At 40.7% G+C, this 26,452-nt stretch overlaps 1 protein-coding gene and 1 pseudogene across 3 annotated transcripts in view; both read left to right on the top strand.

The window, feature by feature from the left end:
• Thsd7b (thrombospondin, type I, domain containing 7B) overlaps nt 1-24,900 on the top strand; it is a 946,089-nt gene extending 921,189 nt beyond the window's left edge. For all 3 annotated transcript variants that reach the window (XM_011247964.2, NM_172485.3, XM_011247965.1), the window contains 3 exons: nt 729-921; nt 15,863-15,950; nt 23,721-24,900. In XM_011247964.2, the coding sequence (XP_011246266.1) occupies nt 729-921; nt 15,863-15,950; nt 23,721-23,802 (363 nt within the window). In that variant the 3' untranslated portion in view covers nt 23,803-24,900. The remainder of the gene's footprint in view (nt 1-728; nt 922-15,862; nt 15,951-23,720) is intronic.
• On the top strand, nt 931-3,144 carry Gm29428 (annotated as a pseudogene).
• Nucleotides 24,901-26,452: the final 1,552 nt, after the last annotated feature.

Genomic DNA, 26,452 nt, shown 5'->3' on the forward strand with positions numbered 1-26,452 from the left:
TGTGATTTTAATAACGTGTCTTTTCTCCACCTGGACCTCTCTCCTAGGAGCAAAACAGCCATCATGACTAGTTCAGCACCAAGGGTACAGGGGATAACAGCATTGAGTATGTGGGGTAATGACAGCACTCAGGCATCACCTAATTCAAAGGAAATGTCCACATAGACCTGTGGCTTTCCCTTGCAGTAAGAAGAGAAAGCTGAAACCTATAGGCTGGTGTCCAAAACTAGTGAGGGACAGTTAAAGATGAAACTTTGATAAAATGTCATAAGCATCTCTAAAAGAGAAGAAATGCCATATTAATACACCCTACTCTCAGAGAACTTTGATGTCATCTTTGGAAAAAAAATCTGAATTATGAGCACATTAGAAAGACCTGGCAAAGAGTGGGGGATACCCCACTCAGAGAAGGGAAAGAGGGGATGGGGGAATGGCGGTGGAAGGGGACAGTGAGTGGAATGTAAAGTGAGTAATTAAAATAAGTAAATAAATAAATAATAACTACAAATTATAAAAAGAAAGATCTGGCAAGTTATTTAATGCTGACATTAGGGTGTAGAAAATTGGATTATGGATTATTGGATTTATCCCTTTGGTAAATCAGTTGCTGAAACCCCTGGATTTCCAAGACATACAAAGACAAACATTAAGTGATTTCACTGATATTTGAATACTTTATTCATTTTCACAACTCCTATATAACCACCCATGTATTTTCTGTACTATAGGGAGGAGTCTGTGGCTGTGAGAAGGGATACACAGAGATAATGAGATCAAGTGGCTTCCTGGATTACTGCATGAAGGTGCCTGGCTCGGAGGATAAAAAAGCTGACGTGAAAAACCTCTCTGGGAAAAATAGACCTGTGAATTCCAAAATACATGATATTTTTAAAGGATGGTCTCTCCAACCTCTGGACCCAGGTGTGTTTCCATTGTGAATAAGGGATGCAAATTTTCTTCTGGTGAGCTTTTACTGTGGCCATCTCTCCCTGTGGAAGGAATGGAAGGAGGGAAGGAAAGAAGGACAAAGGACATGGTTTAGCTCAAGGCTTCTCAGATTTGAGAGGTTCATGTGGTCCTATTTAAGCATAAAGCATTTTCATGGATGCTTATTAGCCTGTCAATCACAGTCTAAGTGGCAGTGAGCTAGGAACAAGGTAGTGTCTTGGGAAAATGTCTTTTACTTGTAAATTGTTGCTGCTTCTACAACTGGATTTGTGCATTTAAATAAAATTAAAGGAGAAATTGGAATAGGATCTTACAAACTTACAGGAAATGCCCACAGACCTGTTGTGGTTTTAAAGGCACTGGTGAGGTGGTAAGAAGGCCCAGTTTTTGAGAGAAGTGGGCCTTTCAATACTGTGGCTTAAACCACCTGCTTTCAAACAAGTGGCTCTGTCTTGGTTGCTTTACCTATAAAAATCAGTGTAGTGATCCACTTTGCAGGATTGTCCTGGGCAGGGCAAGCAACCAGCCTCTAGGGCTCACAAATTAGTGTTTATTATGAGCAGGAAAGAAAATGTGCTGAATGACATCCAAACGCCTACCAAACACCATCAGCCTTGTTGGAGAGACTAAGAAACTCAAACCTGAGGGTCGCCATGGCAGAGGTGCAGCAACTCCGAGTGCAGGAGGCTGTGGATGCCATGGTGAAAAGTGTGGAGATAGAGAACATCCGGAAGATGCAGGGCCTCGTGTTCCGGTGCAACGCCAACTGCTGTGAAGACACTCAAGCATCAGGTGCACCAATGCATCAAGAGCTACCATGCACCTCTGACTCAAGCCCAAGCTCTGGTCACCAGAGAGCTGGAAAGGTTCCAGGACCGATTGGCCCACTGCACCATGCGTTGCAATGACAAAGCCAAAGACTCAATGGAAGCAGGAACTAAGGAGCTTCAGGTGAAGTGACAGCTAGACAGCTGTGTGACCAAGTGTGTGGATGACCACATGCACCTCGTCCCAACAATGACCAAGAAGATGAAGGAGTCTCTGTCATCCATCAGGAAATAGAATTGTTTGCCAGTGACCATTCAGACTGAGGGCAGGTTATTTAAAAGGAAGAATGGGAGTTTAATATGTTAAGCAATGTTTATGAATGAGGAAAACTTAAGACACAGCAAGTTCCAAGCAAATGCTGCTCACTGCTGGACACTAGTTCCTTTACATCCGGATCTTAGAAGGTGACGTAGGAAGAAGCTGGTGCTAAGATTTGGATTTCAGAGAGCTCAGAGGAGAGGTCTAGATCCTAAATATTCATATGCAAGTGTCTGTTCTGTAGTAGAGATCAACCTTGTACCAAGAGCTGAGTTTCTTACTACAAACATCCAGGCTGGCAGCTCTCTTCAACCTGCTGGTAAAATCTGAGGAGAGGTGCTTCTCCTCAGAGAAGCTTGACAAATCCTGTTGACCAGAAGTATCACCACACCACCTTGCATATGCTGGGAAACAAAACCCAGTAGGCTAGGAATTCAGAGGAAAGGATTTCCTTTTCAAATCTATATTTTGCTGAGTTTTGTCTTATATGCAGGGCACACTGGATCTAAGATACAGGAGGCGGAGTGGTTTGAGTCACTTCTAATGGTTCCTGGTATTATGTACCGTCAAGATGGGAATGTCCATTTCTTCAAATTCTGTTATTCTAGAAGCCCCTGAAGAAGCCAGACAGTGTCACACAGTGTATATGAGAAACAGCCTTCTTCACTGACTTGTGCAGCAAAGTGGCACATCCTTATGAAAAGCAAGGGGGTTGGCTGTCACTCACATGCCAGTCACTGAGAACAAATAGTACATAGGAATTGTTGAGACGTGCAAATCCAGTATTAATCAGCTCTGAATTTACAGAGCCTTATAGCAACAAGAAGGCCAGAAAGTGAGCAACTTGGGCCACAGAAAGCTAGGACCATTGTAGAGCAAGAGAGGCATACACTTTCTTGACAAATGCCATTTTTGCCTGGATTTGTTTGTTTGTTTGTTTTGCAGTGTTGCTGCTGGCCCAACATAGCACCTTATCTTTTGGATAAGTACTATGTTGTATTTATACTAATTAATTACTTGAAACAGTGATACATCTGTTTCTTTGCTGTGTCAAGCCTGCAATATATTTTACAAGTGGTTTGGTTTTTAAATAAAGTTTCATTGTCTCCAGCTTTTAAAAGCAAGCAAGCAAGAAAGAAAGAAAGAAAGAAAGAAAGAAAGAAAGAGAGAGGGGGGAGGGGGGAGGAGGGAGGGAGGGAGGGAGGGAGGGAAGGAAGGAAGGAAGGAAGGAAGGAAGGAAGGAAGGAAAGAAAGAAAGAAAGAAAGAAAGAAAGAAAGAAAGAAAGAAAGAAAGAAAGAAAGAAAGGAAGAAAGAAACTCAAACCTAGTAGCATCAGGTAATTTCCCCAGGGTCACAGCAGAAAGTGACAGGGGTGAGTTTTGAGATGCAGGTGACTAAGACTCTATATCCAGCTCTCATGTGCTGTGTGTACCAGCAGTGACACCAGAGGCAGGTAAAAAGCCAAACTGGACCATGCTGTGGGTCTCTAGCGCAGTCAAATCTCTTGCCCACTGCTGGGTACACAGCACTATCCCATATAGCTGGTTTCACTGCTTTGTGAAGTAGGCAAGCATCTCTGTGTTTCTCACACTAACCTCTTTCCCAACGTGAAACACTGCAAACTACCAGGCAAGACCATAACTGACAGGGATGACAGACAAGCCTTGAACAGATGAACCCTGGAAACTTTCCTTCTGGGCTGAAGCCTTGGTTCATCCCTAAAGCTCCCTGGTCACACATTTAAAATTAAACAAAACCCAGAGACCAGATGCAAAGGATGTGCAAGCTAGTTGTAGAAACAGGTTTATACACTGGCTTCTCAGAAAGAGCATCACATCTCACTCACTCTTTGATCCCCTTCTATGCCAAGATATTTTAAAACATTTTAGCTTTAAGAACAAAGCAGGGTTAGATTTAAATAGGGGAGAAATGATGTGCCATGTAAACTTTTCATCTGTGCCACTTCAGAATAAGGTCACAAGGAAATGAATCTCCACATATACAAGAGGTCCTTTGCCAGGCGGTGGTGGCACTCACTTTTAATCTCAGAACTCGGGGGTGAAGGCAAGCAGATTTCTGAGTTTGGGGCTAGCCTGGTCTACAGAGTAAGTTCCAGAACAGCCAGAGCTATGCAGAGAAATCCTGTCTCAAAAAAACCAAAAACACACACACAAAAAAAGAAAGAGAGAGAGAGAGAGAGAGAGAGAGAGAGAGAGAGAGAGAGAGAGAGAAAGGAGGGAAGGAGGGAGGGAGGAGAGGGGAGGGGAGGGGAGGGGAGGGGAGGGAAGGAAGGAAGGAAGGAAGGAAGGAAGGAAGGAAAGAAGGAAAGAAGGAAGGAAGGAAGGAAGGAAGGAAGAAGGAAAGAAAGGAGGGAGGCCATCCTCTGCTACATCTGCAGCTAGAGCCATGAGTCTCACCATGTGTTTTCTTTGATTGGTGGTTTGGTCCCAGGGAGCTCTGGGGGCACCGGTTAGTTCATATTGTTGTTCCTCCTATAGGGCTGTAAACCCCTTCAGCTCCTTAGGTCCTTTCTCTAGCTTCTCCATTGGGGACCCTGTGTTCCGTCCAATGGATGGCTGTGAGCATCAACTTCTGTATTTGTCAGACACTGGCAGAGCCTCTCAGAAGACAGCTATATCAGGGTCCTGTCAGCAAATTCTTGCTGGCATCCACAATAGTGTCTGGTTTTGGTGGTTGTTTATGGGATGGATCCCCAGGTGGGTCAGTCTCCGGATGGTCATTCCTTCAGTCTCTGCTCCATATGTAGCAGAGGATAGCCTAGTTGGTCATCAATGGGAGGAGAGGCCCTTGGTCCTATGAAGGTTATATGCCCCAATATAAAGGAATGCCAGGACCAGGAAGCCAGAGTGGGTGGGTTGGTGAGAGGGGGTGGATAGGGGTTTTTTGAAGGGGAAACTAGGAAAGGGAATAACATTTGAAATGTAAATAAAGAAAATATCTAAGAAAAAAAAGAGAAAATACTTTTAGCCTACAGAATTTACTTAAAAATAGAGCTTTGATAAAAAATTGTCTAAATTCTTAAAAATACATTTAAAAATAAGACAGGCTGCCACATATATACATGTATTTTTTTTAAATTATTTCCAATTGCATTACTAAGTGCTAATAAATGTGTAATTGCACAACAATGATTCAGGTACTTAACTCTTGGACTCCTGAGTTACTAGTGATAAAGAATCTTCACATGAATATTCTTAGATGTCAAGAAATTACTGGGATCTGGGGCACAAGTCCCTTCCGCTCGACTCGAGACTCGAGCCCCGGGCTACCTTGCCAGCAGAGTCTTGTCCAACACCCGCAAGGGCCCACACGGGACTCCCCACGGGATCCTAAGACCTCTGGTGAGTGGAACACAGCGCCTGCCCCAATCCAATTGCGCGGAACCTGAAACTGCGGTATATAGGGAAGCAGGCTACCCGGGCTTGATCTGGGGCACAAACCCCTTCCACTCCACTCGAGCCCCGGGCTACCTTGCCAGCTGAGTCGCCTGACACCCGCAAGGGCCCACACAGGATTCCACACGAGATCCTAAGACCTCTAGTGAGTGGAACACAACTTCTGCCAGGAGTCTGATTCGAACACCAGATATCTGGGTACCTGCCCTGCAAGAAGAGAGCTTGCCTGCAGAGAATACTCTGCCCACTGAAACTAAGGAGAGTGCTACCCTCCAGGTCTGCTTATAGAGGCTAACAGAGTCACCTGAAGAACAAGCTCTTAACAGTGACAACTAAAACAGCTAGCTTCAGAGATTACCAGATGGCGAAAGGCAAACGTAAGAATCCTACTAACAGAAATCAAGACCACTCACCATCATCAGAACGCAGCACTCCCACCCCACCTAGTCCTGGGCACCCCAACACAACCGAAAATCTAGACCCAGATTTAAAAACATTTCTCATGATGATGATAGAGGACATCAAGAAGGACTTTCATAAGTCACTTAAAGAATTACAGGAGAGCACTGCTAAAGAGTTACAGGCCCTTAAAGAAAAGCAGGAAAACACAGCCAAACAGGTAGAAATCATTAAAGAAAAACAGGAAAACACATTCAAACAGGTGATGGAAATGAACAAAACCATACTAGAACTAAAAGGGGAAGTAGACACAATAAAGAAAACCCAAAGCGAGGCAACGCTGGAGATAGAAACCCTAGGAAAGAGATCTGGAACCATAGATGCGAGCATCAGCAACAGAATACAAGAAATGGAAGAGAGAATCTCAGGTGCAGAAGATTCCATAGAGAACATCGACACAACAGTCAAAGAAAATACAAAATGCAAAAGGATCCTAACTCAAAACATCCAGGTAATCCAGGACACAATGAGAAGACCAAACCTACGGATAATAGGAATTGATGAGAATGAAGATTTTCAACTTAAAGGGCCAGCTAATATCTTCAACAAAATAATAGAAGAAAACTTCCCAAACATAAAAAAAGAGATGCCCATGATCATACAAGAAGCCTACAGAACTCCAAATAGACTGGACCAGAAAAGAAATTCCTCCCGACACATAATAATCAGAACAACAAATGCACTAAATAAAGATAGAATACTAAAAGCAGTAAGGGAGAAAGGTCAAGTAACATATAAAGGAAGGCCTATCAGAATTACACCAGACTTTTCACCAGAGACTATGAAAGCCAGAAGAGCCTGGACAGATGTTATACAGACACTAAGAGAACACAAATGCCAGCCCAGGCTACTATACCCGGCCAAACTCTCAATTACCGTAGATGGAGAAACCAAAGTATTCCACGACAAAAACAAATTCACACAATATCTTTCCACGAATCCAGCCCTTCAAAGGATAATAACAGAAAAGAAGCAATACAAGGACGGAAATCACGCCCTAGAACAACCAAGAAAGTAATCATTCAACAAACCAAAAAGAAGACAGCCACAAGAACAGAATGCCAACTCTAACAACAAAAATAAAAGGGAGCAACAATTACTTTTCCTTAATATCTCTTAATATCAATGGACTCAATTCCCCAATAAAAAGACATAGACTAACAGACTGGCTACACAAACAGGACCCAACATTCTGCTGCTTACAGGAAACCCATCTCAGGGAAAAAGACAGACACTACCTCAGAGTGAAAGGCTGGAAAACAATTTTCCAAACAAATGGACTGAAGAAACAAGCTGGAGTAGCCATTTTAATATCGGATAAAATCGACTTCCAACCCAAAGTTATCAAAAAAGACAAGGAGGGACACTTCATACTCATCAAAGGTAAAATCCTCCAAGAGGAACTCTCAATTCTGAATATCTACGCACCAAATGCAAGGGCAGCCACATTCATTAGAGACACTTTAGTAAAGCTCAAAGCATACATTGCACCTCACACAATAATAGTGGGAGACTTCAACACACCACTTTCTTCAAAGGACAGATCGTGGAAACAGAAACTAAACAGGGACACAGTGAAACTAACAGAAGTTATGAAACAAATGGACCTGACAGATATCTACAGAACATTTTATCCTAAAACAAAAGGATATACCTTCTTCTCAGCACCTCACGGGACCTTCTCCAAAATTGACCATATAATTGGTCAAAAAACAGGCCTCAATAGATACAAATATATTGAAATTGTCCCATGTATCCTATCAGACCACCATGGCCTAAGACTGATCTTCAATAACAACATAAATAATGGAAAGCCAACATTCACGTGGAAACTGAATAACACTCTTCTCAATGATACCTTGGTCAAGGAAGGAATAAAGAAAGAAATTAAAGACTTTTTAGAGTTTAATGAAAATGAAGCCACAACGTACCCAAACCTATGGGACACAATGAAAGCATTTCTAAGAGGGAAACTCATAGCTCTGAGTGCCTCCAAGAAGAAACGGGAGAGAGCACATACTAGCAGCTTGACAACACATCTAAAAGCCCTAGAAAAAAAGGAAGCAAATTCACCCAAGAGGAGTAGACGGCAGGAAATAATCAAACTCAGGGGTGAAATCAACCAAGTGGAAACAAGAAGAACTATTCAAAGAATTAACCAAACGAGGAGTTGGTTCTTTGAGAAAATCAACAAGATAGATAAACCCTTAGCTAGACTCACTAAAGGGCACAGGGACAAAATCCTAATTAACAAAATCAGAAATGAAAAGGGAGACATAACAACAGATCCTGAAGAAATCCAAAACACCATCAGATCCTTCTACAAAAGGCTATACTCAACAAAACTGGAAAACCTGGACGAAATGGACAAATTTCTGGACAGATACCAGGTACCAAAGTTGAATCAGGATCAAGTTGACCATCTAAACAGTCCCATATCACCTAAAGAAATAGAAGCAGTTATTAATAGTCTCCCAACCAAAAAAAAAGCCCAAGACCAGATGGGTTTAGTGCAGAGTTCTATCAGACCTTCAAAGAAGATCTAATTCCAGTTCTGCACAAACTATTTCACAAAATAGAAGTAGAAGGTACTCTACCCAACTCATTTTATGAAGCCACTATTACTCTGATACCTAAACCACAGAAAGACTCAACAAAGATAGAGAACTTCAGACCAATTTCTCTTATGAATATCGATGCAAAAATCCTCAATAAAATTCTCGCTAACTGAATCCAAGAACACATTAAAGCAATCATCCATCCTGACCAAGTAGGTTTTATTCCAGGGATGCAGGGATGGTTTAATATACGAAAATCCATCAATGTAATCCATTATATAAACAAACTCAAAGACAAAAACCACATGATCATCTCGTTAGATGCAGAAAAAGCATTTGACAAGATCCAACACCCATTCATGATAAAAGTTTTGGAAAGATCAGGAATTCAAGGCCCATACCTAAACATGATAAAAGCAATCTACAGCAAACCAGTAGCCAACATCAAAGTAAATGGAGAGAAGCTGGAAGCAATCCCACTAAAATCAGGGACTAGACAAGGCTGCCCACTTTCTCCCTACCTTTTCAACATAGTACTTGAAGTATTAGCCAGAGCAATTCGACAACAAAAGGAGATCAAGGGGATACAAATTGGAAAAGAGGAAGTCAAAATATCACTTTTTGCAGATGATATGATAGTATATATAAGTGACCCTAAAAATTCTACCAGAGAACTCCTAAACCTGATAAACAGCTTCGGTGAAGTAGCTGGATATAAAATAAACTCAAACAAGTCAATGGCCTTTCTCTATACAAAGAATAAACAGGCTGAGAAAGAAATTAGGGAAACAACACCCTTCTCAATAGTCACAAATAATATAAAATATCTTGGCGTGACTCTAACTAAGGAGGTGAAAGATCTGTATGATAAAAACTTCAAATCTCTGAAGAAAGAAATTAAGGAAGATCTCAGAAGATGGAAAGATCTCCCATGCTCATGGATTGGCAGGATCAACATTGTAAAAATGGCTATCTTGCCAAAAGCAATCTACAGATTCAATGCAATCCCCATCAAAATTCCAACTCAATTCTTCAACGAATTGGAAGGAGCAATTTGCAAATTTGTCTGGAATAACAAAAAACCTAGGATAGCAAAAAGTCTTCTCAAGGATAAAAGAACTTCTGGCGGAATCACCATGCCAGACCTAAAGCTTTACTACAGAGCAATTGTGATAAAAACTGCATGGTATTGGTATAGAGACAGACAAGTAGACCAATGGAATAGAATTGAAGACCCAGAAATGAACCCACACACCTATGGTCACTTGATCTTCGACAAGGGAGCTAAAACCATCCAGTGGAAGAAAGACAGCATTTTCAACAATTGGTGCTGGCACAACTGGTTGTTATCGTGTAGAAGAATGCGAATCGATCCATACTTATCTCCTTGTACTAAGGTCAAATCTAAGTGGATCAAGGAACTTCACATAAAACCAGAGACACTGAAACTTATAGAGGAGAAAGTGGGGAAAAGCCTTGAAGATATGGGCACAGGGGAAAAATTCCTGAACAGAACAGCAATGGCTTGTGCTGTAAGATCGAGAATTGACAAATGGGACCTAATGAAACTCCAAAGTTTCTGCAAGGCAAAAGACACCGTCAATAAGACAAAAAGACCACCAACAGATTGGGAAAGGATCTTTACCTATCCTAAATCAGATAGGGGACTAATATCCCACATATATAAAGAACTCAAGAAGGTGGACTCCAGAAAATCAAATAACCCCATTAAAAAATGGGGCTCAGAACTGAACAAAGAATTCTCACCTGAGGAATACCGAATGGCAGAGAAGCACTTGAAAAAATGTTCAACATCCTTAATCATCAGGGAAATGCAAATCAAAACAACCCTGAGATTCCACCTCACACCAGTCAGAATGGCTAAGATCAAAAATTCAGGTGACAGCAGATGCTGGCGTGGATGTGGAGAAAGAGGAACACTCCTCCATTGTTGGTGGGAGTGCAGGCTTGTACAACCACTCTGGAAAGCAGTCTGGCGGTTCCTCAGAAAACTGGACATAGTACTACCGGAGGATCCAGCAATACCTCTCCTGGGCATATATCCAGAAGATGCCCCAACTGGTAAGAAGGATACATGCTCCACTATGTTCATAGCAGCCTTATTTATAATAGCCAGAAGCTGGAAAGAACCTAGATGCCCCTCAACAGAGGAATGGATACAGAAAATGTGGTACATCTACACAATGGAGTACTACTCAGCTATTAAAAAGAATGAATTTATGAAATTCCTAGTCAAATGGATGGACCTGGAGGGCATCATCCTGAGTGAGGTAACACATTCACAAAGAAACTCACACAATATGTACTCACTGATAAGTGGATATTAGCCCCAAACCTAGGATACCCAAGATATAAGATATAATTTGCTAAACACATGAAACTCAAGAAGAATGAAGACTGAAGTGTGTACACTATGCCCCTCCTTAGATTTGGGAGCAAAACACCCATGGAAGGAGTTACAGAGACAAAGTTTGGAGCTGAGATGAAAGGATGGACCATGTAGAGACTGCCATATCCAGGGATCCACCCCATAATCAGCATCCAAACGCTGACACCATTGCATACACTAGCAAGATTTTATCGAAAGGACCCAGATGTAGCTGTCTCTTGTGAGACTATGCCGGGGCCTAGCAAACACAGAAGTGGATGCTCACAGTCAGCTAATGGATGGATCATAGGGCTCCCAATGGAGGAGCTAGAGAAAGTAGCCAAGGAGCTAAAGGGATCTGCAACCCTATAGGTGGAACAACATTATGAACTAACCAGTACCCCGGAGCTCTTGTCTCTAGCTGCATATATATCAAAAGATGGCCTAGTCGGCCATCACTGGAAAGAGAGGCCCATTGGACTTGCAAACTTTATATGCCCCAGTACAGGGGAACACCAGGGCCAAAAAGGGGGAGTGGGTGGGCAGGGGAGTGGGGGTAGGTGGATATGGGGGACTTTTGGTATAGCATTGGAAATGTAAATGAGTTAAATACCTAATAAAAAATGAAAAAAAAAAAAAGAAATTACTGAGGGGTTTGGAGAAGGGCTCTCAAGGGATGGGAGATACAGCATACTTATAGTGTTAAAAGCTAATACTGGAACAGAAGTTTAAATTGGGATAGTGATGAGGGAAGAATAGAGGAGAGAGAATTAGGAAAGATAAATACCATTAAAACAGTCTCACAGAAACCCACTAATGAGGAAGATTCTCTCTCTGTGTCTTGCTCATTATAACTATTGAGGATGCCAAGAAGTGCTTGCTGATACAGCTGTCTCCTGAGAGGCTCTGCCAGAGCCTGACAAATACAGAGGTGGATGCTCGAAGCCAGCCATTGGACTGAGCACAGGGTCCCCAGTGGAGGAGTTAGAGAAAGGAGTGAAGAAGCTGAGGGGGTTTGCAACCCCATAGAAGGAACAACAATATCAACCAACCAGCCCCCCCACCCCCAAGTGCCCAGGGACTAAACCACTAACCAAAGAGTACACAGGAGGGGCCCATGCCTCCAGCCACATATGTAGCAGAGGATGGCCTTGTTGGACATCAATAGGAAGAGAGGCCCTTGGTCCTGTGAAGGCTCGATGCCCCAGTGTAAGGGAATGCCAGGGCAGGGAGGAGGGAGTGGGTGGGTGAGTGGGGGAACACCATCAGAGAAGCAGGGGGAGGGAGGGATATCGGGTTTCAGGGAGGGGACCATGAAAGGGGATAACATTTGAAATGTAAATAAAGAAAATATCCAATAAAAAATAAAAATAAATAAATTCACTACCTTAAAAAATAAAGTTACCCCCTGATAGAGAAAAAAGAAATGAGGTAGGGAGGAAGGAAGGGAGGGAGGGAGGGAGGGAGGGAGGGAGGGAGGGAGGGAGGGAGGGAGGGAGGGAGGGAGGGAGAGAGGGAGGGAGGGAGGGAGAAAAGGAAAGGAGGAGGGAGGGAAAGAAAGAAAGAAAGAAAGAAAGAAAGAAAGAAAGAAAGAAAGAAAGAAAGAAAGAAAGAAAGAAAGAAAGAAAGAAAGAAAGAAAGAAAAAAAGAAAGAATTCCTTAATCTCTAATCTGTGAACATCATGACCAAGAAGCAAGTTGGGAAGGAAAGGGTTTATTTGGCTTACACTTCCATACTGCTGTTCATCACCAAGGATGTCAGGACTGGAACTCAAGCAGGTCAGGAAGCACAGCTGATGCAGATGTGTGCTGTGACAGCATGTATTCGTGTGTTTTCACGTGGTGGGGCACATGCACATGGATTTGTGTGTACATGTGAACAGAGATTCAAGGTTGTCATCAAGTGTCTCCCTCCATTGCTCTTCTTAAATATTGCGGTAGTAGAGTTAGTGGCTCTCAGCTGGACATAGAGATTGCAAATCAGCTAGTCTATCTAGCCAGCTTGTTCTGGGGTCTCCTGATTCTGATTTTCGCACACTGGGATTACAGTCAGACCACCATGGCTGCCTGGCTTTTATGTGAGTGCTATGTGTCTGAACTTCATTCCTCACACTTATGTGGTAAGTGCTGCAGCCACAGAATGGTCTCCCCAAAACATGTTTCAACCTGATGAGTTTAATGGCAAGAGAGCATAATCTGAAACCGCTCCTCAGGGGACACGGAGACCGTTATAATACATTTAGCTGCCACACATTTCAATCTGAACTGTCCCTCTTAAGAATCCATCCTGCACATACATACACATAAGACTACAAATGGTTCCTGTTACAAATGATGACTGCTTATTTTAACAAATGAAGAGATGCATCTGAGATTCCCATAAATGGAATGTTGTGAAAACATGAACATGGTTGAACTGTGTGATGTGTTCTCAGGGATACTTTGGAAAGAGGGAAACCTGCGTCTGTAAACTAGGACTATCAGCAATCCACCCACGCTGGGTAATAAAAAACAGGGAGTTAGCAACTGAACAATACTCGTCATACAGTTTTTATTTCTAAAGCTATATTTATTCATGTGCTTGTGTGTGTATTCATGTGTGCATTCGGATGCCTACCCATCTACATCAAAACTGAAACGATCCACAGATATTGGAATGGGGATAGCTTCCACAAGAGAAGGAAGGGGTTAGAGAAAGACATTTTCAAACTGTATCCCTTTAAATAGTTTGAACTTTTAGTCTAATTATACTACTACAAACGTGCATGTATATATTAAATTAATTATTAAATTCACCCTAAAATAACCTTGTATCCCACCACGTTCATCTACAGTGAAATAAGCCATCTCGGGGTCTGAGTCCTGAAGTTCTATGTCAGGAACATTCTTGCTCAGATTGTCAATGAAAAAGCTCAGAATGGAGAACTTTATCACCAGTGTTTCAGAACAATCATTCTCAGCCTTTTAAAAGATGTTTATGACCTCAGAAATATATAATTCCACCCAATCTCGTTCTCAAGTGAGTCTCTAGTTGAGGCCTGAAAAAAAAAAAAAAGGAATGAGGTGAATTGCAGAGTGATTCAACTGTGATGTTACTTTAAACAAAACCTTTTTACAGTACATTCTAGTGGTTCTCCGTCCCATTCAGACTGCACGGTGTACTATGGACCCAGTGTGTGGTGAATATGAATCCCTGAGTAGTTCTTTCACAAAGAAAAATGCCATTCCTTTGGGATCCTAACAATTGCCTCTGTCAGCCCACTTACAAATCTAGTTAGCCACATGCTCACACTAAATGGAGGGAAAATTAAATTGCCAGAAACAATTTCTGTCATATATATGAAAATCTGAGTTGACCTAAAATATATTTTGCATAGTAAAGAAGTCACAGATAGACCATAATATTTACTTAACTAGTAAGTTTCATTTACCTGCACTAGGTATGAAATCTAAAATAATGTTCTTTTCTACACATGGCCATAAATTTATAGTTTTATAGAGATAGACAGATAAAAGATATAGATGATAGAGATAGATATAGATTAGATACAGATATAGTTACACATATAGACATGTCTTCCACAGAACCCATTTAGTACTGCCTATGTCCCCATATGGTTGTGGAGACATCCACTGTATTGTGGTCAACCTACCAGGTTGACCTATAGCCTTAAAAAACAAAAAACAAAAAACAAAAAACAAAAAACAAAAAACAAAAAACAAAAAAAAAAAAAAAAAAAAAACTAACTCTCCCTTCCCAGCATCCCCTAACAGTTATTAGCACCTCAGGTAGGGTGGGAATCTGTGCCCCTCCCCGGAATGTTGATTGGCTTGCTCTTGATCAGTTGTTGTGCAAACATCCACAGCAGCTATGAGTTCCTGAAGTCTATAAAGGCAGAAGTCCTGTCCTGTCCCGAAGACACTGTTCTACCAAAATCCTTTCTGGTGTGGGGCTGGTGCTATCTTCCTGCCCCCTCTTCTATGAGGTTCCCTGGGCTTTGGAAGGAAGTCCAAAGGGGGAAGGGTATGGTACAGATAACCCACTTGATTTTGAATTCTCCTAATTTCATTCAGCAGAAAGAGCTACTGAAATGAGGATCCTAGTCTTCTTTCCATTCAGGTTAAAAGAACAATCGGAGACGTGTGGTCATCTTTGTAACTACAGGGTTTTTTTTCTTTTGTGTTGTGAGAAATTTTGGTGTTTTTATATGACATGTAAGACTTTCAGCATCTTCAAACAAGTTCAAAACCCCTCCAGTCAATTTGATCAATTAGTGATGTCTGTATAGCTTACAACTATGGACATTTGTGAATTCGGTGAAAAAGAAAGTATTTGGCCAGAAAATATATTTGCTACAATGCAGTTACGACTTTGTAGGTTTTATATGTTTGTTCATTTCTTGAGACAAAGATGACCTCAAACTTGTAGTACAGGCCTGTCCCACCATACTTCGCTAACAACCTGCTTGTAAGGGTTAATTTGCTAAAAATTAGAGTGATATAAACTGTTCATATCTAGAAAGTCCACAGAAACCGGTATAGTGTAGTATTATTTAGTTTGGATTTTTTTTTAATTATTTATGTTATTTTCTGAGGCTTTAGTAAAATTATACCATCTCACCTTCCTCTTCCAAACTGTTCTTGCTCTTTTTCAAAAGTTCAGCCTAAATTTTCTATTAATTTTTGTTGCAATTATCTCTAGTAAAGAATCCACATTCTCACGATGCTCAGGAGAGAGTATGGTCAACATCCGATTCCATGAGGGAGCTCACAGATCATCCCAAGACATGGCTAACTTCTCCCATTGAGTAATCGGCTAGCTTAGGCATCCATTTCAGGTCTAGGATTAGTCATTGGCTCTGGTTTGTCAAACATTAGGTTACTCTCTCTCTCTCTCTCTCTCTCTGTGTGTGTGTGTGTGTGTGTGTGTGTGTGTGTTCTCTTCTAAATTTTGTAGACATCCACATGCTAGCTAATGCTGTTATGTTATTTCTGTCTTCAACAGATGGCCGAGTAAAAATGTGGGTTTATGGCGTTTCCGGTGGCAGTTTTCTTATCATGATCTTCCTAGTATTTACTTCCTATCTTGTTTGGTAAGTGACAAGGAATGAAATCACATAGGCCCTGTTTTTGTGGGGGAGATGTTAAAATGAAATGGTATTTTTAAAACATTGATAAAAATGGAGGGATCTCCAGACCACTAAGGAAAAGAGATGAACAGTTGAAATGCAGGACCTTTGCCAATACTGTTAACACTTGATAGCACATTCTTATTTGGTTTTTAGTTACTATTAGAAGATATAAAAGACATACCGAGACTTGGCACTTGTGCACTTAGAGTTTGGTTTGGAATGTGGGTTTACCACCGTGCATATAAGGCATCTCCTAGACACTGATGCTGACTTCCACGCCCAAGGACCCGAAATTAGTTATGTTTGGGTATGGCCAGGACTTTTCTACATATATCAGCTGGTAATTCTGATCTGGTGCCAATCTTAGAACACGACTCTAGATAATCCTAAATATAAAGTTATTCTTAGTTATTATCAGTTCTTTTTTTAATTTTTTATTAGGTATTTTCCTCATTTACATTTCCAATGCTATCCCAAAAGTCCCCCATACCCTTCCCACCCCCTCACCTACCCATCTACTCCCACTTCTTGGCACTGGCGTTCCCCTGTACTGAGGCATATAAAGTTTGCATGACAAATGGGCCTCTCTTTCCAGTGATAGCTGACTAGGCCATCTTTTGATACATATGCAGCTAGAGACAGGAGCTCCAGGGGTACTGGTTAGTTCATATTGTTGTTCCACCTATAGGGTTGCAGATCACTTTAGCTCCTTGGGTACTTTCTCTAGCTCCTCCATTGGGGGCCCTGTGATCCATCCAATAGCTGACTGTGAGCATTCACTTCTGTGTTTGCTAGGGCCCGGCATAGTCTCACAATCTGGTCTGTTTTGAAAAGTTAGGGTAAATTAACCAGTTGGTTCCCCCTTGTTAATGCATTTTAATAACAAAGATAACATTTAAAACATTCACATCTAATTAGCTGTCAATTCTACAGCCCCTGCTTTGCAAGTGACTACTCATCCTACTGCCTGCTCTCTGGAAATTCTAATTAGTTTATTGCTATTGCATAGAATATACTTTAGTTGATGAGCAGTTCTTGAGGCTACATACACGTAAATAAATTTGAATACTTTAAAGTATGTGAAGAATATGATATTAGCTTTCAATTTTCTAGGATAGTTTTTATGAGATCAAAGTGTTATTGGGGTTTTTTTTCCCTCCCAACTGAGATATTTACATTGCTCATCTGCCTCACAGAATATTTCTTGAGAACTTTTATCCAAGTTTTAATCTTGACTCAAATCTGGATATTTATCCTCAAATTCTGTTTCCAAGGCTACACTGACTTTTAAATCTTTGCTTTTGGTCAGTTAAAATTGGTGAGGAAAACCATATGACTTTTAACCCTCTTGCTACCTGCAGTGAACAGCATTGAATTCCTAGAAATAAGATTTCTACCCAGCTAGTATTTCCCGAGTGTTGTAATAAAAAGGTGCTGTCTCCAACAGTCACCAACCCTGTAATCAAATGATTGGACCAGCTTAAGTGTTTCAGGTAGTAAGTTTGGCAAGCACTGCGGACATCTAGTCACAATGGACAAACGAGAGCTTGAACTCTTCCAAGAGTTTCAGAGTCTTCTGAAGTACCCGCCACCATCAAAGGTTAGAAAGTAAGACATTGTAAAAGTCAGAGGAGAAGATGTGAAGGTGACCAATGTACATAGGACAATGTTCTTCAAGTTGTAGACGGTAAGGGTCCAGATCATTGGTTGGCCTGATGGCAATACAAGAACAAGTGAGTTCCTCCATGCTGAGATTCATCCGCAATCTAGCTTCTCTTGTCCCAAGAATATACTTACATACAAGAAGTTAAAAACTAGTATCCAGTTTTTAACATATGTAGATGTAAAAATAATCATGTAGATCTATGAACATTTCCTTCATTATTTTTCTCTCTTCCCAGCAGCTTACACATTTTTAAACTGTAGTCCAATCTTCAAGCAGCAAATATTTGATAAAAACTCTATTAAATACAAACTCTGAGATTCTGAATTCTGGTATAAGATTTTTTTTAACCAATCCCCTGTTCTGTCACTATCACTGTCACTATCTCTGTCTCTGTCTGTCTGTTTCTGGCTCTGGCTCTGGTTCTCCCCTCCCTCACCCCACCCCACCCTGTGTGTGTGTGTGTGTGTGTGTGTGTGTGTGTGTGTGTGTGTGTGTGTGTGTGTGTCTGTGTGTCTGTGTGTCTGTGTGTCTGTGTGTGTCTGTGTCTCTGTGTCTTTCTTGCTCCTCTCTCTTGACCCTCCCTCCTTCCGTCCTAGGCCCTAGTAGACCAAGACGATCTAAACTCAAGTTAATATTCTAGACTCAGAATCCCAAACACTGGGACTAGAGGTGCATGACCACCCTTGTTCAGAAGATCCAATTACAAGATACCAGTAGAATGTCTTGCTTATGTTTCAGCGACCAACTTACATTGCATAGAAAACCCACATTTGGGTTTGTACTCCATTTCTCTCTCCTTCATCCTATGGCCACGTTAGTCTCCTGAAAACATATCACCAATGATCATGACCTCATTCTCTTCTTTAAACTTTTAGTAATGTCAGATTTTACTGATGAAGTCAGGTCATGTTTCATTGTCTAGCTGAGTACCTAAAGTCTTTCATGACCTGAGCCCAAACAACTCTCAATTTCATTTTCTGCTATTCCCTGGACATTGGATTGACTAATTTGTACTACACAGACCCTAATCATTTATCTTTATTATCTCACAGGGCTCAGTGTCTTTGAAAATTTGGGTAGCTTAAATACTTTTTTTCTATTTAGATTAAATAAGAAAAAATGTTGCTCAAGTATTTAATCAATTTGCTTTATCATATACATAATTGCAAAGCCTCTGTCATATAATATTTAGGTAAAAGTATTGGCTTCTCTCATGACACAGTAGTAACAGTTTTGAGCAGCATTCACATATATTTTCAGTCCAGCCACTTAGTGATCCCATCAGGCTCTGCATTGGCAACCAAGTCTACTCTTCCCTCTACTGTATTCATTTCCACCCACATAGATGAGTACAGCATTGTGGATCTGTGCTGCTGTTACAGATGTTTTATCCTAACAGCCAACTCCTTCCTGTCTATTCACATTCCTCAGGCCACTGTGCTTATCCTACATGGTTATTTACAATCTCCTTTCTATATAACAAAGGTATTTCTCACAGTTTCAACCCCATGACCACTTCATCAAAAATGAAGTTTGGACCAGCTATTGGCATTTAACCCACACTTCCAATAAAACTCAAATTCCAAGCTCTTTCCTTTTCTAACAGATTGGGATGATTTGTCTGTGTCTCCTGTCCTGTGGTGTTTGCTTCATGCTGACTGTGTAGGTGCTGGCATAGTTATCTTTCAGCATTCTACCAAACCCCAAAGACCTTAGAAGAGACACTAGGTTGGCTATGTTTTATAGATTCTTTTATACCAGAAATTTGAATCATTGTCAATTGAACACCTAGAAAAATGAATGAATGATTAAATAATTTGATTAATAGAAAGGATTTTTGTTTTAAGAGTTTAGGGTTTAAAGAAACATAAAGTCAAATATTTTTATGTCAGGCATAGAAATATGACATGAAAACTGCTTTCCTTAATCCCCATGGTTGTCTCACAATATTATTATCATTCCTTTAAGGAGCAGTTAGCTGAAATACTGTTTCTTTGGTCACCTGACTTGTAGAATCAACTCTGGCTTTGGCTAACCCCCAAATCCAAGCTGTTCCTACACATCCTCTCCCCTGAGAAATCCTGCAGGTTTCTTACATACAATGTGATGCCCTAGGTTTCCACCTTAAACATCCCACCTTTTTACAGGTGAGTGAGCCACAGCTCTAGAGAGACATGCTCTTCACTAATTCAAAGAAGCTGCCTACAGAAACCCAAATAGAGGTTTTTATAGCAGCTCCTTCTATCAAATGGCTTGCAGGAGCTTTAAAGGATGACAGTGTGGAGATGTTATACTTTCCACCAAAATAAAAAGTTTATGGTAGGAATTTTTTTTTACCGTATGCCAGGATATGTTAAACTAAAAGCAATCTATAATAAAACTTCGGAGGACTTCTAAGAAAAGCAGAAAAACAGCTTCCCTAAGCACTCCTTTTCATGGTGAACTTCTGAGCATCTTTCATCAGTGTCAGGGATTTTGAAATGTTCTCTGTCTCAGGTTCTCCTGGGAATGAACACCAGATAGTGATTTGCTCAAGTTGCCTACCAGGTGAGCTCATGGTTAGCCTGGACACAGTGCCTAGAAGAAACTCTGGGTAACTATGTCCATTCTGCCAACACATTTGGTGACAGATTCTTCATCCTGGCTTCCAGAGGCTTGTCTCTCAAAGATAGCTACCCGACTGAATATGTCCCCTGCATCCACTAAATGATGCAATGTTGGCTAGCTTAGGGGTGTTCCTTGTGGGTTGCATTCCAAGACACTTGGTAATGTCTGCAGTTTGCCTGAAAGTCTGCTCTCCTGGATGAATGCATTCTTTTGTTTGTTTGTTTGTTTGTTTGTTTGTTTTTGAGACAGGGTTTCTCTGTGTAGCCCTGGCTGTCCTGGAACTCACTCTGTAGACCAGGCTGGCCTCGAACTCAGAAATCCACCTGCCTCTGCCTCCCAAGTGCTGGGATTAAAGGCGTGTGCCACCACAGCTCAGCTGGATGAATGCATTCTTACTCTTTGCTAAAACACAGATATCCTTGAAAGAGGTCACTGGAAAATATGTCTGCAATGATTCCTCCCAGTCAGGACAGCAGCATAATCTTGTGATTCCTGTGACTCCGTAAGCTGTTCTGGCAGTCCAGGGTACTCTGTCAGGCTCAACAGAAGGAAACATGGGAGGGGGTAGATGCTGGCTGAGCAGCGGTGCTGGGAGTTGCAGCCTATTGGTAGGCCTTTATGGTTCCTGGTTTTGATTGAAGGAGAAAGGTTATCATGTTGATTACCTTTCATAAAATCAGAGTTTAGGGAGGAAAAAAGAATAAACAATTATTTTAAAGAAGGCATATTCCAATAGAGCAGAAGGAAAGGCAACCAAAAACTCCAGAAACAATCCCTTTAACTGATGAGTTTTCATACTGAGGCCGTGTGCATCCTCCCTTTTAGGAAGCTTTTTAACTGGCCTAGGAGTGTTGTTAAACCACAGCTACCCAGGGATCTGTGTTCTAGACTTCTCAGATTGGCATTAGGGAGGAATTTCACTTGTTTTAAATACTCCAAAGGTTCTCAGATCTTATGTATTCATAGTCTCAGACCTTTGGGCTTGTAGTGTTCATGGTATACACACTCTGGAATGAGTGACAGAGAACAAAGTTCTAATCTCAGTGACTGTAGGCCATTATGGCCCACTGAGGTCCCAGGCCCTTCATTGTCTCAGAGGTGAGCACTGTAATCATAAATCTACATACAGAAGCAGACATAAAAACCTCCCTGCACATTTTGAGCAGAATTTTCCAGGCCCCACTCACAGAGCCTAGCCAAGTTTACATGTCTCCCAGGCAATGATTTTATCTCCTCATACAAATCTAGTCATTGCCGTTCCTTGTCTTCACTCCCTGGGGCTCCAAATCTCATTTTTCTTCACCTAACAGCATGTAGCACATGCAAAATCAGGGCAGACAGCCAATACCATTAGTAGGTTCTACAATTCTTGGTCTTCTACTTATTTCTTGTTCTTTTCACACATAGTGGAGACAGGGAGACATCTTTACCATTTTTCAGAAGAAAGGTGTCACTTCTAGGTGAAATTCATTGGTCAGCATCCCAAGAGCCCTGTTTCAAGCCAGGTTTATTATCTGTGATAGAAGCTCCGCCCAGCTACAAATAAAGCCTCTGGAATATACTTATGATACAAAAGGATGAGGTTAAATTGGATGCTAGTTAAGTAATTGTGCAATACGGCTCTGAGAACTAGAGACAGCCTGCAAGGCAGAATATCTGAAGCTTGAGCTTTGTCTGAAGAAAATTCTAAGTCAAGTTGCCACTTCCCCTCAGCTTCTCTGCCTGGAAGCTGTTTGCCTGCAGCCTGGGCCCAGCACTCAGCAGATCCTCAACGGGAGCCCACTGTTTACCAGATGCTGGGCGAGAGCCCCTAAGAAGATGTGTGGTTCCATTCAGGAGTGTTTCAGAAATGTTTTGGGTTTTGTTGTTGTTGTTGTTTTGTTTTGTTTTCTTTTTATCTCTTTAGCTCATATGGCTTGCTTTAGACATCAATCAGAAAAAGAGTTAATTTTGCTCCTTAAATTACAAAGTAGGCATCTTAAATTAGGAAATCCTTCCTATAACTGGTTCTGTCAAACTTTTCATATTCAAATACATTCAGATAACAGAAGATTCACCACTTTAACCACTGAGTGAAAGAAGCTAGACATAAAGGCCACAGCTGGTAGACTCCATTTGTATGAGAGCTCCATATCAAGAGATGCATGGAGGCAGAAGGTTGATTAGCAGTTGCCAGGGAACACAGGAGGTGAAGCAGGGGATGCAGTGCCGTGCTGAAGATGCTCCCGTGACAGATGCCGATGGCAGCAGATGACACAGTAGTAAATCCTGTTTAGTTTTATAAACTAAAATTGTTTCATTTTAATTTAAATTTGGTCTGAATATAAACTCCAACTCACTTTTTCCAGGCAAAGGAGAATGTCTCTTGTTACAAGTCCCTCTCTCTCAAAGTAGTTCTGGGACTTATTGAAAAAAATAAATATAAAAAGCTCAGCGCAGGCTTGGCACTCAGTCTACATTGAATAAAAATGAATAATAGATGCTAGTGTATACTATATGCCACAGCAATCCAGAAACAAGAGACAGAGATGGAGACTAAGACAGAGACAGACAGACAGACAGACAGACAGGGAGAGAGAGAGAGAGAGAGAGAGAGAGAGAGAGAGAGAGAGAGAGAGAGTGTAGAAGAGAGCTAGCCTCTGAAGATATGACAGAGCCAGGCTGTAAGGTGAAAAGAATCTATGTAGAGAAGAAAAGTAGATGACAAATTTTCAGTTATCAATAAGAAAAATAATGAAAGTGCGTGGCAGATCTCCACACAATTTGGCATACAGGGTTCTTTATGTGTAGAAAAAGTAGCCTCCCTCTGCATGACAAAGTTGCCATTCACCGGTAAAGCAGGATGGGGATGGTTTTAGCTACAGCTAGCAAACTTGCTCTGTTAAGTTACAGAGGATTGACGGCCAAATAAATAACAGTTTTCAGGCCAGAGCAAAACACAGAAGTCTGGCTGTTCCAGCTGCTTAAAATGTTAAACATCTGGGATGCGGAGGTCATGGTAGCTTAGGAATTAGTGAACAGCAGATGTTCACCTCCCTGTGTGTAACAAGAACAAATACAGAAAATGGCTCTTCTCCTCAATACACTAAACCACTTTTAAGATTCTGAAAAGGTGGTGGCTTATATTTTAAAAGAATTAAATTGATGAATACAGGATACACCAAAAACCTGCAGTTTCTAATCATGCTTGCTACATATACCCCTATACTATGGGCTCAGTGAAGCTGGAGTCTGGTTAGCTTGGGAGAGTATGAGCTATGAGGCTCACAGTGCATTTTTCCAACTATATCTCCATTGATAAGAGTTACATAGCTAATTCAAAAGAGAAGGCACATACTTACTGATAAATGAGTCATTTCTTAATTTTCCCCTGTGAATTCCTGCTCTTCAAGATTGTCTTTGGCAACTGAAGCAAAACTCTATTACCTTTATCTGAAAACCTCTTTTTCCTTTTGCAGCAAGAAGCCAAAACCACATCAAAGCACACCTCGCCATCAGAAGCCACTGACCTTGGCCTACGATGGAGACTTGGACATGTAACTTGAAAAAGGAATCCAAATGTAGACATCAACTGCTGCCTTAAATGCTTTCTCTTTTGTAGCTCTCAGACTTCTCAGTTCTTTGAGGAATCTCATGATGTGATACCTTGGGCAGAATACGAATATGACAAAAGTAATAGTGCCCCAACTTCATTTGGACATGGAGTCAAGAACTACTGGGTCTGCCATTTTGTTTTCAAGTTGTTTGTGGGTGTGTTTTGCTTTTTCGGTTTTCCCAAGAGGCCTGAAAACCCTTCTCTTCCTGTTTGGAAATGAGAGGAAGAGAACCTGAAGGATTTCGCACAGACTTGAGTAAACTTGATCCTCAGCCGCATATTGACAATCCACAGGAAAGTCCAATCGAGGCATTTACTGTAAATGGCGAGTCTGACACTGTATTGTTACGCACTATATTAGTGCAGAGTCCTTATTCCCATACTTCAACATGAGTTTTCTAGAGTTTACATTGGTTCGAAAACTTGCAAATTGGATTGCCTATTTTCATGAACACAGAGAGAATGGGTTGCCATTTCAGAAGTTCTCTGAGTTTTTACCTTTAAATAATGTATTTTATTTTGTAGCCAGGGGATGATGGCACTTTGTGGGCTGCATCTGTTGAGACAGAGGAGTGTGCATTACAACTGGACTAGAGTAAATTGGGTAGTTTCCAGATGAAATGTGCAGAGTGTTAGCAAGGAAATTAGGTGAATGTACTGGAGAATGAGGTAGACTATTTGATAACTAAAACTGTATTTTAACAAAAACCTAGCTGTGTAGATATAGCATTGATCACACACAGTTGTAATTCAGTTTAATGTTGACCAAAATATGCTTTTGTAATTTCAATTTTCTTATCTGAATATTTATAAATTATTTTGAATTTAATTATCTGACCTCATTTAATATACATTGAACACCGATCCTGTTTGTAGCGAGTCTTGTTTTTATAAGGTTTCAATAATATCTAAAACAACACATTAAAAAGCTGAGACCATTTTATGAGCTAATCCTTTGTAATCCCAGATGTTGGAAGTAAGAAGGTGCCATTGTGTGCTATGGATTTGTCTTTATAACAAATAAAGTGCTCAAGAGACTGGAACACTGGCTGGTTTATACTTATTCACTTCCAAAGCCCTGTGCTTTGACAAAAGCAATTTAATACTCATTTCTCCGTGCCACCATTTTAAAGACTGACAGATAAAAATCACTGATAGAGAAAAAGAAACCCCATTTTCTCAATATTATCATCTGTACCATTATATAGGCATCAATCACAGAGACTGAAAAACATGGAAGGAAGATTTATAGCCTGCATGGTATCAGACCAAAGGATTACTGTAACCCTGGAAACATCGATATGTAAATGACCCAAGAGAACTAAAAAACTGGTAAAGACAGAAAGATGTGAAGGAACAAAACAGGAGTTTTTATTCACATGGTGACATTGTTAACTGTCCAACAGATAGTCAAGCCTTTGTTAATTGCTCTTCACCAATGCGGCCAAGTTTTACCAGAAACAGGAAATGAAAGAGATTACCTTACTACCAACACTCTACAAGCTGGCCTTTCATTGATTAGTTTCTCTGAATTATCAGCCATGGGAGAAACAACTTAAAAGAGCCTAACTTGGAGACTAGCCTGATACTACCTTTCATTGCCCATGTCACCCAGGAATATAAAGTATAACCAAAGGGAGATAAAACATCATTTTTAACATGCACATAAATGGTAAATATAAAATCTTAGTATTCAGTAAATATCACAAAAAATAATGTGTCTGTGATTAGCACTTTATAGCACATTCAGGATTGGAACACCGGGGTCATTACATGTTCTCATTCATTACAGATTCAACTATTATAATACATATTGAATTTGCATTAAAATATTAGATTTTCTACATTTCTGGCTTGGGTAAAATTGTTTCTTCAATAATACAAATGACATGAAATGGTTTGATTTTTAGTTTATTCTCACTTCCCACATATCATTGTCAATATAGATTCTACTCACTTATTAAAACAATACATATTTATTGAACATCTGCCAAAAATAGGTACAGTTCTCAGAGGTACATTGCTGATTCAATAAAATATATCCTTTTCTGACTTTCATACCACTTTAAAATTATGCCACACAGAGCCAAAGAGAGGAACTCCACCCTGATGTAGTAAAGAGAACCAAACACTGCAAATGAAAAGATATCCTATGAGCTGACATCAGTTCCCAGCGTTCATTCACCAGGTATATGAACACTTTATGTAGGTAAAGCATATTACTTATAAAACAAAATGTAATTATATGTAGTTCTCTTGAGTATAAAAGTATATGTCTGAAGACAAGCAATGCTCCACCAAATAGCTACTGGCCTTAACACCATCTAATGTCACCTTTCAACTCACTACTACTATTTGGTGAATGGAACAAAGCGATTATGTGAATCCTAATGCCATATTGCTATTCCCACATATCAGTGCATCCCTGGGCCCTCATAAGAGAAGCTTTTTCTTGTAGTAGATAGTAATTAACACAGAGATCCACATCTGGACAGTGTGTAGAGAGTGGGAGACTCTGAAGCACTCAGCCCTAAATGAGATGTCTTTCTCAAACCCATCCACGTAATATTCAGGGACCTATGAGAAAGAAGAGGC

This window comes from Mus musculus, chromosome 1 (genome assembly GCF_000001635.26).
Source record: "Mus musculus strain C57BL/6J chromosome 1, GRCm38.p6 C57BL/6J".
Taxonomy (NCBI): domain Eukaryota; kingdom Metazoa; phylum Chordata; class Mammalia; order Rodentia; family Muridae; genus Mus; species Mus musculus.